Consider the following 12,700-nt stretch of genomic DNA (forward strand, 5'->3'; position numbering starts at 1 on the left):
ATTTACACAACACTAAAAATAGTTGGATAAGGAGAGTTTAAGAAAAGACCTATTTCCTTTGCAACGCATACTAACAGAGCTCCGTGCGATCCATCAAGACTAGCATTAGTTTTGAATTTTATAGTGCAGTCATTTAAGAGGAAGCTAGTTAAATATATATAAAAACATCAATAAAGAGAGCGGGCTTATGATTCATTTACGAAAGTATTCATTTGCGAAGTCAACGGATCTCGTGCAAAATGTAGAAGAGATCCTGAGCATGATTGGGCGAAGGGGGTCGTGTAAGATTTTGCCAACTTTTGAATTTGTCTCCTAATATTTTTAAACATGTATTAAAAATGCATTAATATCTTATTCTTAGTCAGCTAGTGCTGCCCTGGAATATTGAATGTGAAGCAGGAAGTCTGTGCGAAGTCTTGTATTCTGGCCGGATCTTTCATTGTACCGTATGTGCAATTTAAAAATAATACAATATTTTTTATTCTGTCCTAGAATTGTCTTTCTCAGAAGCAAGGTGAAAAGATCTCTCAAGGACATGATGAAATACAGGCACCAGCTGGAGACACTACTGGTATGTAAATGTAATATAGTATGGCCTCAGTTTAACATGTAGTACTGTATGTATTGAAGTATGGTTTATATACTGGCGAGACTAGACCTAGACATTGACATTAGCACATGCTCAATATACACTCACCTAAAGGATTATTAGGAACACCTGTTCAATTTCTCATTAATGCAATTATCTAATCAACCAATCACATGGCAGTTGCTTCAATGCGTTTATGGGTGTGGTCCTTGTCAAGACAATCTCCTGAACTCCAAACTGAATGTCAGAATGATTTAAGCAATTTTGAAGGTGGCATGGTTGTTGGTGCCAAACGGGCCGGTCTGAGTATCAGTGGCGGTTCTACACGGAGGCCAAGGGTGGCCCGTGCCTCTGTAGACATGTCCCTGGCCACCCCTGTGGCCACCCCGAGCTGACCAAATAAAAAAGTATAAATTTATTTAGATTTTACACGCGAGCGCCAAAAGCGGAACTAATGCGACGCAACGTCGTCTACACTGGCAAATTAGAGCGGCGCTCCCAATCACTGTAGCAGGCTGCGGGTGATGCTCGGCGAATTTGTCCCCAATCTCCCGATGTTTTGAATGTGTATGCAGGTTTGGGCACTGGTAAGGACTCTAGCCGACTTGACATTGGGACACTGTTCACTTTTTCTCCTGTGACGTGGCTGCTTAAGCGCGGTGATCATTCACAGCTGTTACTCATCAACAACCGGTAAAACCAACATCTCGCTAACTTTTTAAAGTTTACACATTGTAAAAAGCGCTGTTATTATGCTCTTACATATACGTTCATACAATTGGAGGAATATAATTAAATGTTACATATAAAAATTTTTACAATTTAAAATAAATATTATTTTAAATACTGATTAGATTGTGGTCCCTAACTGTCTAGCAATGTGTGTTTATATGTAAACTAAAACAAACGTTTGTCTTGATAAAAGTTTGCATTTCATAAAGTTTATTGAGTAGGCTCGCATGATTATCGGTTGGGGGGCTTTAGAAAAGAGCCAAGCTCCCCTTTTGCACCTGCACTCACTCTTGTATTAAATAAATATTTATATGATTGTAAAGTAAAATAAAGTTTACGGGGCAGTTTCCCGGAAAGTGATTAGACTAGTCCTAGACTAAAATAAATGTAAGAGCTGTCCAAACTGAAAACAACTTGCAATGCCATATCTTAAAATACACCAGTGCCTTTTGTTTTGCTTCAAAATGCACACAAGTAATGTATTTAGTAAGGCATGTTTGTTAAAACTAGTTATATGTCCTAATTAAACTTTAAGGCCTAGTCCTGTCTTAAACTAATTTCTGTAACCACCCCTATTATCTTTAATATAATTTCTTGCCATTTTTTGTGTGCCCCTCTGGTAAAACACTGGCCCCTCCTTGGCCCCCCTAGTGAAATTTGTCTAGAACCGCCACTGCTGAGTATTTCACAATCTGCTCAGTAACTGGGATTTTCACGCACAACCATTTCTAGGGTTTACAAAGAATGGTGTGTAAAGGGAAAAACATCCAGTATGCGGCAGTCCTGTGGGTGAAAATGCCTTGTTGATGCTAGAGGTCAGAGGAGAATGGGCCGACTATTTCAAGCTGATAGAAGAGCAACTTTGACTGAAATAATCACTCGTTACAACCGAGGTATGCAGCAAAGCATTTGTGAAGCAACAACACGCACAACCTTAAGGCGGATGGGCTACCGGGTACCACTCATATCCACTACAAATAGAAAAAAAGGCTACAATTTGCACGAGCTCACCAAAATTGGACAGTTGCAGACTGGAAAAATGTTGCCTGGTCTGATGAGTTTCGATTTCTGTTGAGACATTCAGATTTTAGAGTCAGAATTTGGCGTAAACAGCATGAGAACATGGATCCATCAAGCCTTGTTATCACTGTGCAGGCTGGTGGTGGTGGTGTAATGGTGTGGGGATGTTTTCGCGGCACACTTTAGGCCCCTTAGTGCCAATTGGGCATCGTTTAAATGCCACAGCCTACCTGAGCATTGTTTCTGACCATGTCCATTTCTTTATGACCACCATGTACCCATCCTCTGATGGCTACTTCCAGCAGGATAATGCACCATGTCGCAAAGCTTGAATCATTTCAAATTGGTTTCTTGAACATGACAATGACTCACTGTACTAAAAATGGCCCCCACAGTCACCAGATCTCAACCCAATAGAGCATCTTTGGGATGTGGTGGAACAGGAGCTTCGCGCCCTGGATGTGCATCCCACAAATCTCCATCAACTGCAAGATGCTATCCTATCAATATGGGCCAACATTTCTAAAGAATGCTTTCAGCACCTTGTTGAATCAATGCCATGTAGAATAAAGGCAGTTCTGAAGGCGAAAGGAGGTCAAACACAGTATTAGTATGGTGTTCCTAATAATCCTTTAGGTGAGTGTATATACAGTATATGAGTGATTGACAGATTGATTTCTTAAAGGGATAGTACACCCAAAAATGATTCAAAACTATGGAAGTGAATGGGTACCAACATCTGTGTGCTTTATTATGCTAAATAGAAAAGAAGATATTTTAATAAAGAAATTCATACAGGTATAAAACAACATAAGGGTGACTAAATGATAACAGAATTTTCATTTTTCGGTAAACTATCCCTTTAATTCTGAAAGTTGTTACAGCTTTAGGCTTATTTGATGTATGCCATATTTAATGTCTAAATGTGGCATTCCTTTGAATTAGATTTACATGATTTGTGTTTTGCGTTAGCCACTAGAGAGCAGTAGTGAGCTGAGGAGTCTGTTACTGATGGGTCCTGCTGATCTGAACACTGAACTCAGGAGGCATGAAGATCTATGTGAGTTCTTTCTCTGAGATACTTACAAGAACAGAGTTATGACACACTCTCTTAAGTTCCTTTAAAGACATTGTTACTATTTTTACATAACATATTCTGGCTGTGGGTGATGGTTTTAAATATAAATCTGAATATGCATTTGCTTTTCAGCTGCTAAAATTGCATCCCGTGTACAGAGAGCAGACACAAACAAGGGTCATTTCCAAGGTGAGTGAATCTGTGAATAAAATTAATGTTTAGGGTTTAATTTTAAAAGTTTATTTAACTTCAAAACCATGTATAGTGATATCTAATCCAAGCAGACAAGATAGCAATCAGTGCAAAAACAGTTTTGTTTCAAATCAAAAACATTTCCCCATCACAAAACGGTCTTTGTTAGGCTCTGACACATGGATGAGTTATGTGCCACATTGAATTGATTCCAATTACAGTATGATGATTGTGATCCCATTGCTTTACTTAAAAGAAAACATTTTGTGTTACGCTTGTACGCGAGACGTGATTGATTTCAAGTCTGGCCCGTCGGTCACATGAGAGTTTTGAATTGCCATTTACAAGATATGGTTTCTCAATGCAGTGTATTCATAGAGATTTGTTATGATCTTTATTCTAAGAAAAATATTTCGTTTTCCAAACACAAACATCCAAGAACTCCTCTTCACGGGACAGAATTAATTAGATTATTTCAAGCGCGCATTCTGCCCCCAGCAAAGCTGCACTTGTGATTCGATCAAACAATGGTGATTTGTTATATCTCAATGGTCAGATTGTGATGAAGTTTAACGTGTTTTTAAGATAAGGCCGCCTGAAATTGTTTTAATTAGTCACACTTGAGAACCTCTGTGTATTTGTTGCTTGTAGCTGGACACCAAAGGAATGTCACAATTCTGATCACATGGCAAAGCCTGAAAATTATAAATGTGGAGAAGAGCAACAACAACAACAGTACAGCATTTTAACATTGATGGCCGTGGACAAAGAATCAGCCATTTTTTGTTTTAAGACGTATGCTAACAACTTATTTATAAGAGCCATTTTGGATAATGACATTGATGGTGTGAAAATAGAGCCAATCTGGTATCTGTGTCTGCAATGCTTTAGCTGTAGTGCTCAGGGCCGTCACTAATATTGACAGGGTCCCGGACAGGTTTTAATGAATGGTTTCTTTATGCCCAAAGAGTCCTGAATATGTATGATGGAGGACATTAGTGTCTCCCTCTTATTATCACAGGACCCAGGGCCCCAACAGTGTTTCATTACTATACTGTATGTGGGTCAATAACGTGACGTTAATTATTTTGTGTCCTTATGGTTCAATTAAATGTAAAAGAGTTAAAATTTCAAAATAAATTTGCAGATTACTTGCATACATTCTCTTTTTTGGGGACCAAGTCTAAAATTTCTGGTTTTATTTCATTTTTCATCATATGTCAATGTGGTGTAACCGGTCTGTGTCAATTGGTATAACTTTTTTTTTAAATGAAATTATAAATATATTCATAAAAAAATTAAAATCTAGTTTAGTGTAATATGATTTTGTCAAAGATTATTTAGAAAACAGAGCTGTTTTCAGCATTTGTCTGGACAAATATTACAAAAACGCATTAAAATGTACATTTAAAAATAACGAATAAAATTATATTTTAATTTTTTTTTTATGATTATGCTAACATGCCATCAAGGTGAATAAATTATTTAATATTTCTCATTCTTTTCCGCAATTGGCGGTTACACCATTTAAAATTTTCAGGTCCATTCAGTCTTAACTTTCATAAAATGTTATGTAATTTTTTAAAGCATAAAATTAACATAAATGCACTATGTGCATTGAAAATAAACCTGTTGCGTGCTTTTAAAACAAGATTTTTTTTTTAAAGATTTTTGTATATCTCATCCTGTCAAACCGTTTTTGTCACTGACCCATGTACAGGGGGTTTACACTTAAAGTGTAATATAAACCTTGAAATAAGTAGTGTTCCTGTAGCTTAATTGGTAGAGCACAGCAAAAAAGGTTGAGGGTTCAAATCCTAGGGGACACCTGTACAAATCAAATGTTTACCTTGAATGCATGAATGGATAAAAGCATCTGTCAAATGCATAAATGTAAATAGGGTATCAGATGACTATGTGTTATTAATGGGTTCACAGTTTAAATAAGGAAAGTTGTTGCATTCACCTTCTTTACTCTTTTGTATGAATGGTCAGGTTTCTGTAGCGCTAGGGGTGTAAGAAAATATCGACATATGCATCACAATATTTTGTTAGACAGTACTACTGTTTCGATAAAAAATGCAATATAATTAAAAATCTTATCTCTGAACTTAAACAGTGACAGGAAGTACTATATGGGTGCGCCCCAATTATATATATATATATATATATATATATATATATATATATATATATATATATATGTATAAATTATAAAGTGATGCACCGAAATGAAAATTATTGGCCGAAACCGAAAACCGAAAAAAGGAAACCAAGGCCGAAAAACCGAAACACCGAAATAAATTATTATGCCAATTATTAGTACAATCGCATTTATGGCTATCACTGTGTACTAACTTTACTAGGGGTGTGTGACGGATGAAAAAACTCACAGTTCAGATCACATTACAGTTTTTGAGGCACAGATCAGATTATTTTTCGGATCAGCAAAAAGCGGGTGGGAAAAATCTAATAAACAATAAAGAAATTGCAAACATTTATAAAAGAGAACAAAGTTGTACATTAATAAGGTCTGAAATTAGCATTAGGTACAGAAATCAAATTAAATGAATCATAACACAATAAATTAAATATATTATTTTTTAGAGCTATTTGTCTCTTTGTCATGGGTTGTTTGATCAACAATAATGACACAGACTTAAGTAGGTTAATCTGACTGTAATCTATACATACACTTAAGACATAAACCAATTTTTTTATTAGAAAAAGAATACTGTGTAAATAATTTTGTTTATATGTGCCCTGTCAATAACAGCGCGATTTTATGTTTGCTTGTTTTTTTTTAAACGCGTTTCTCTCGTATGTGCACTACCGAGGGCACTTAAACGCGTGCACATACAGAGACCGAGGGTGAATCCCAAACAGCGCAACAGTCGCTCCACATAAAAACGTTACGTTGTTTTTCATTGCTTTATTCGCCAAATGTATGTTAATGGATTACAGTATGAGACACATTAGCACGACTCTCTCTAAAGTTTACACATCAAGACATGCTTAATCTTTGCAGACGCGTGCGAACAGCTAGACCGTGAGTGAAACCTGCTTGAGCACGAAGGGGAGGGGTGGGAGACGACTGATCACCATGAGTGAAACCCAAGCGCTAGAGCACGGATGGGAGGGGCGCGGTTGACATTCATTTTCGGTTTACTTTTTCGGCTGGATCTTTTATTTCGGCCCGAAACCGATAATGCCATTTTCGGCCGAAATTTTATATATATAAATATTTCAATGTATGGCAGTGCTTTACAGTAATGTATCGCAACATTGTATCATATCGCAAGATTCTTGCCGATACACAGCCCTACTTGGCGCCACTGAAGGACACAAGATGTTCCTAATTTTCGAATCATTTTAAGATAACATAGATCATCAGGTTATAGACAAACTTGCTTTGCATGTGAAATCCATGTTAGCTTGAACCAAATACTAAGTACATTCATGTGTATATTTCAGTTCAGCTTTACATTCATTACTATGCTGAAAATATGACTTATGTTTAAAAACATGGCAGCGTATGACCTGAGATCCAGAGATGTTGAGAACTATTCTGATGGGTATACAAACATGTAAGCAGAAGAGTAAATGTGCAAATATGTTAAAGAAAATTTGTCACATATTTTTCATTTACTTGTTTATGAAGGAGCTCTTTCGGTGTTGGAATTGAAAACTTGTGAATTAGATTGGTGTGACAAAATCTAATTACTTGTCTCCAGGAAAGGATGGTGATTGTCCATGAAAAACAAACATTTTTTCCCAGAAACACAACTTAATATTGGATGTTTCAGTAAGACAAATCAGTAATCAAACTTAGGGGAGCATCGGAGTATGTCAAGATCAAATGATCTTGTTGTTCTTGTGTGAGGTTTTTTATATTTATTTTTGAGTACTTTAAAGCTCACATAACACACACTGTTTTTGCTTATCTCATGTTAATCTTGAGTACCTATAGAGTAGTATTACATCATCTCAAAAGAGTCTAGTTTTATCAGATTTATAAAAGACAGATCCGCTCTATGATCAGTTTCTGGACAAACACAAGATCCTTGAGGCGTACCGTGGGCGACGCAAGTCAAAAGCAACTCGCACAAAACATTATCCTACTATCTCTGGATAATATAGGATTTACTGTTTGTGTCGTTTACATTATATACACTTACAGCAGGGAAAATAAGTATTTGACACATCAGCATTTTTATCAGTAAGGTGATTTCTAAGTGGGCTATTGACACAAAATTTCCACCAGATGTAGCCATCAAGACAAATATTGAATTCATACAAAGAAATCAGAACATTTAAGTATACAAGTTGAGTCATAATAAATAAAGTGAAATGACACAGGGAATAAGTATTGAACACACGAAGAGAACAAGGTGTAAAATAGCATAGAAATCCAGGAGATCACCTGAAATCTGTCGGTATTGAGAGAGAAACCCTGCCCCCTATCAGCATTAATTGATATCAGCTGCTTTAGTCCTAATTGATGGCCTGTAAAGGCTTTTCATTACCCAGGAGGGACACAGGAAAGACTTCATGATGGGTAAAAGCAAAGAACTTTGTCAAGGTCTCCGTAATCTTATAGTTGAAAAGCATTTTGATGGGAATGGTTACAGGCGCATTTCCAAAATGCTGAATGTTCATGTGAGCACTGTGAGGGCCATTATCCAGAAATGGAAAGAGCATCACTTCACCATAAACCGTCCACGATCGGGTGCTCCACGTAAGATCCCTGTCCGAGTAGTACAAAGAATAATCAGGAGAGTTCTCCAAGAGCCAAGAACCACTCGGGCAGAACTTCAGGAAGACCTTGGATCAGCAGGTACTGTTGTTTCAAAGAAAAATATAAACAATGCACTGAACTGCCATGGCATCCATGCATGCTCACCAAGCAAGACTCCGTTGCTGAAAAAAAACATGTTGAGGCTCGGTTAAAGTTTGCAAAAGAGCATTTGGAGAAGCCTGTGGATTATTGGGAGACTATAGTATGGTCAGATGAAAGAAAAATTGAACTTTTTGGCAGTCATTCTACACACCATGTTTGCAGAAGAAATGGCACTGCCCACCACCCCAAGAACACCATACCAACAGTTAAGTTTGGGGTGGAAGCATCATGGTTTGGAGCTGCTTTTCAGCAAGGGGTACTGGCAGACTTCATATTATTGAATGCAGGATGAATGGAGAAATGTACCGGGACATTCTAGATAAAAATCTGCTGCCATCTACCAGAAAGCTGAAAATGAAAAGATATTTCAGCAAGACAATGATCCCAAACACAAGGCCAAGGAAACAATGAAGTGGTTTCAAAGAAAGAAAATCAAGTTGCTTGAATGGCCCAGTCAATCACCTGATCTAAATCCTAAAGAAAGTCTATGGAGAGAACTAAAGATCAAAGTTCATAAGAGGCCCAAGGAACTTTCAAGATTTAAAGACCATTTGTGTAGAAGAATGGGCCAGAATCACTCCTGAGCAATACAGGAGTCTCCATACAAGAGCCGTCTAGAAGCTGTAATCCCCAAAAAAGGCTTTTCTACAAAGTATTGAATAAAGTGTTTCAAAACTTATTCCCTGTGTCCTTTCACTTTATTTATTACGACTAAACTTGTACACTTAAATGTTCTGATTTCTTTGTATGAATTCAATATTTGGCTTGATGGCTACATCTGGTGGCTACACATTTTGTGTCAATAGCCCACTTAGAAATCCCCTTACTGATAAAAATGCTGATGTGTCAAATACTTATTTTCCCTGCTGTATGTGCCGATTGCCAACAAAACACAGACATATGCTGCAATTTTACTTACTGCCTGCGACTTATGACCCAGTTGGGACACACATGAGGACTTCCACTGTACTTCCTGCACTGAAATTGCCCATAAAAGAAATAAAGCAAGATTGTTACGTATGAATCTTTTGTGTTCGAAAAAACTTCTATGAACCCTGAGGAAGTGCATTAGGCACAGAAATACTTATACTCATACAGTCAATGTTTTTTTTTTGACACCTTGCATATGTTTATCATGAGGAATCTAACTCATAAACAGTGTTAATAAGTCAGAATGCATGAAATAGCTTTACCCTCCCCCTTTATGCCTTGAACTTGATTATTTAAAAAGTAAAAATACTTGATAGGTATGAGATGGTATTTAAAATCCAGAGGGCTCTGCTGCAACGCTAGTTTGCTTTAAAATGACAAACAAAATGTAACCACAGCAAATAAGCATATTGTTTACATATGTGGTTTAAAGCATCTCTAAACAGTTTCCGAACAATTTAAAGAGTAAGCTCTCTTGAGACACCATTAGATCCTGGCACAGTTCACTAATACCCTGGATTTCGGAGAGCCATATCATTCCCATTAGTTCTCACATAAATACACTCCTAGCGTCACTTGAGCTGTACGAGAGCCGGCGCGGATGACACATGATGGTGTGGATATGACACTACTCCATGTACAAGCCAAGCCGAGCACCAGGCCGTCTGATACAGCCAAGACAGCTGAGAAAATCCACAAGGATATTTTAACTTTGACAGGCAAACCGCTGAATCCGTGCCCCAAACAGAAGCCACTTCCACCGTCAGCACTCATTTAATGGCCACTCAAAATATTTTTAAGTGTGATCATGGAACCGAAAAAAGTTACAAAAGGGGACATACTTTAAAAAAATTACACCTTTGTACCTAAAGAGTGCATACTGGTACCAAATGTACACATATTTGCACTTAAATGGTGCACATTAAGACCTTTTTAAAGGTACCATTCCGGATTTCTCAGTGTAAGAGCAACTTAGATTTTGCTTAATGTTTACGGTAAGGACAACTACATACCTGCAAACTCAAAAGTGGTGAAAAGGTGATAAGGTCCTGAATAAAATATGTGTAGGGGGTCGGCAGGCCCCTCCCAAGAGAAAAAAATAGAATTTAACATGTAAATAACGCATTCTAGTGCACTCAAATGCGAAAATGAAAAAAGTCATAGAGCACCCATGGGATCAGCACCAACATGCGTGTTTATTGTGGCACTTCTATCCGTGAAACAACAAGCGAGGAACCTTTTTGGGTTTTTCCCAAGCATTCTAGAGAAGCAATCCCTCCGAAAATCAGATCGGCCGTAAATTTTATACACTTATTCAGGCATTACCAAGTCCACAGCCTCGCGCTGCATGTTGCTGATGAGCGCAAAATGGAAAAAGAGAAAGCGCAATAATTCTGAGGCAACTTTGTCGCCTGGTCCGGGGGTATTGATTATTTCTGTGTGGCGAGAGATTTGGAAAATTCAATTAAAGGAGCTGAGCAAAGGATTCATAAATCGGGCCCTGCCTCCACCTCTCCAACGCCCATACAGAGACATTGTTATGTTCTAAATCAATGTTGCACTTCACAATATATTTTCTTTGGAGCATGAAAATAAATAACATTTAAACAGTTCTGCTTACCGCTGAAGCAAATTTTATCTTCGCCACCACCCTCTCCGTCTTCGTGAGGTGGGCTCAGGCGCACATCAGCAGATGAGGGAGCAGATTTTTATGGCAAGGTTTCCATAAGAAAATCCTATATGATATGAATTTTGCAATGACAAAATGAGAAGGAAGGGAACGGATCAGCAGTATAAAAATTGATCAGACACCAGATGGGGTCGAGCTGTGGGAGATTTGTAAGACAGCCTTAATAGACTGTATTAAAAATTCCTTAAAATGTAATAAAACAAATAGGTTTTTGGTTCTTGGCTGGGATGGGGTCAAAGACCCTGCTAATACCACATCAATCCTGGACTGCTGAAGGATAAATGGGGTCTGTTTGGGATACATTTTAGCCTTTATGATGGAAAACACCAGCACAATTAAAGGACTGCTGTATATTAGAAGGTTTTGAGTGGGGAGGCGCGGGGGATTCTCATCATTTGCAATCCAGTTTTTTGGTCTCTAATACGAATGCTTGTTACCCCATTAGTATCCTGTAGCAGAATGAAATGGTAACGTTATTTTAGTTGTTGTCAGATCATTTGCATTTAGATCATCTTGTAGTGGCAGATGTTGCGGTCTACAAAATCTATGATTGGTATGTACATGTGTCTCATTCACACAATCTCGAATTTTAAACAAAATGTGTGTTGATCTATGTTGTCTTTACAGGTTTAAAACAGACCGGCAGCTCTTCTGAATTTCTAAAGAAAATCCTAAGGTTTGTTTTTAACGTACTTTAAATACATTAGACGTTGCACTACTAAATTGTGTAATATTTAGGTTTATTCTTTGCTAAAATCAGATTTTTATATAGACTACACTGTAAAAATATTCTGTAGAAATTACAGTATTACTGGCAACTAGCTGCAAGTAACTTACTGTTGATTTTACATTTATGTTATTTAATGGCAACAGTTTGTTCAAAGTTAAATGAACATGAAACATTTTCAGTCTTTATCTTCTACAGTAAGTTACTGGCAAACAGCTGCATAATTACAGCAATTTTTTTCAGTGTAGTCTTCTTTTACTTGGCCCGGTAAATATGTATTTAACCCAGAACACTTTGCGTTGTGGCACTTTAGAAGATCTTTTAATGTTTTGTGATTATATGACAAAGTTTTCCTGTTCCTCTGAAAAGCAACTTTTATTTTTTACATACATTGATAATTTCTGTAACACTTTACGATAAGGTTGTATTAGTTAACATTAGTAAGTGCCTAAACTAACATGAACAAACAATGAACAATATAGTTTTCAGCATGTATCAAATAAGAGATAATGTATAGGCAGCAGGTTGTTATCGCAGAAATAATTTTAGTTCCATGACTAAAAGAAAACGACTTTTAAAAGTTTTTAATAACAAAAAAGAACAATTTCAATACAAATGAAAACAAAGCATTTTTTTATATTAATCTTAATCTGGTGTTCTTGTCCCTTAGCTTAGTTTTTCATTTTACAAATTCCGCCATCTAAAAAGGGAATCAGTATGGCGACAGCGCAGCTGGCTTTAAAAGGGAAAGAGAGCTGAGACTCTCATTGGTTTATTGCACATTACGCCCAAAACTCACCCATTACTCATTACGAAAATAGGAACAACCTTTTTAGACCATG

General features: G+C 37.1%; 1 protein-coding gene across 6 annotated transcripts in view; it reads left to right on the plus strand.

Moving 5' to 3' along the window:
- itgb3bp (integrin subunit beta 3 binding protein) overlaps window positions 1-12,700 on the plus strand; it is a 61,327-nt gene that overhangs the window by 3,667 nt on the left and 44,960 nt on the right. The window contains exons 5-8 of one of the 6 annotated variants that reach the window (XM_055212524.2): window positions 493-571; window positions 3,314-3,401; window positions 3,552-3,608; window positions 4,263-4,761. In XM_055212524.2, coding sequence (XP_055068499.2) covers window positions 493-571; window positions 3,314-3,401; window positions 3,552-3,608; window positions 4,263-4,360 — 322 coding nt within the window. In that variant the 3' untranslated portion in view covers window positions 4,361-4,761. Of the gene's footprint in view, window positions 1-492; window positions 572-3,313; window positions 3,402-3,551; window positions 3,609-4,262; window positions 4,970-11,758; window positions 11,808-12,700 lie in introns of those variants that run through there. The other 5 variants (XM_055212523.2, XM_055212519.2, XM_055212520.2 and 2 more) reach the window with 5 other exon arrangements.

The sequence above is a fragment of the Misgurnus anguillicaudatus genome, chromosome 8 (genome assembly GCF_027580225.2).
Source record: "Misgurnus anguillicaudatus chromosome 8, ASM2758022v2, whole genome shotgun sequence".
NCBI classification, from domain to species: Eukaryota; Metazoa; Chordata; class Actinopteri; order Cypriniformes; family Cobitidae; genus Misgurnus; species Misgurnus anguillicaudatus.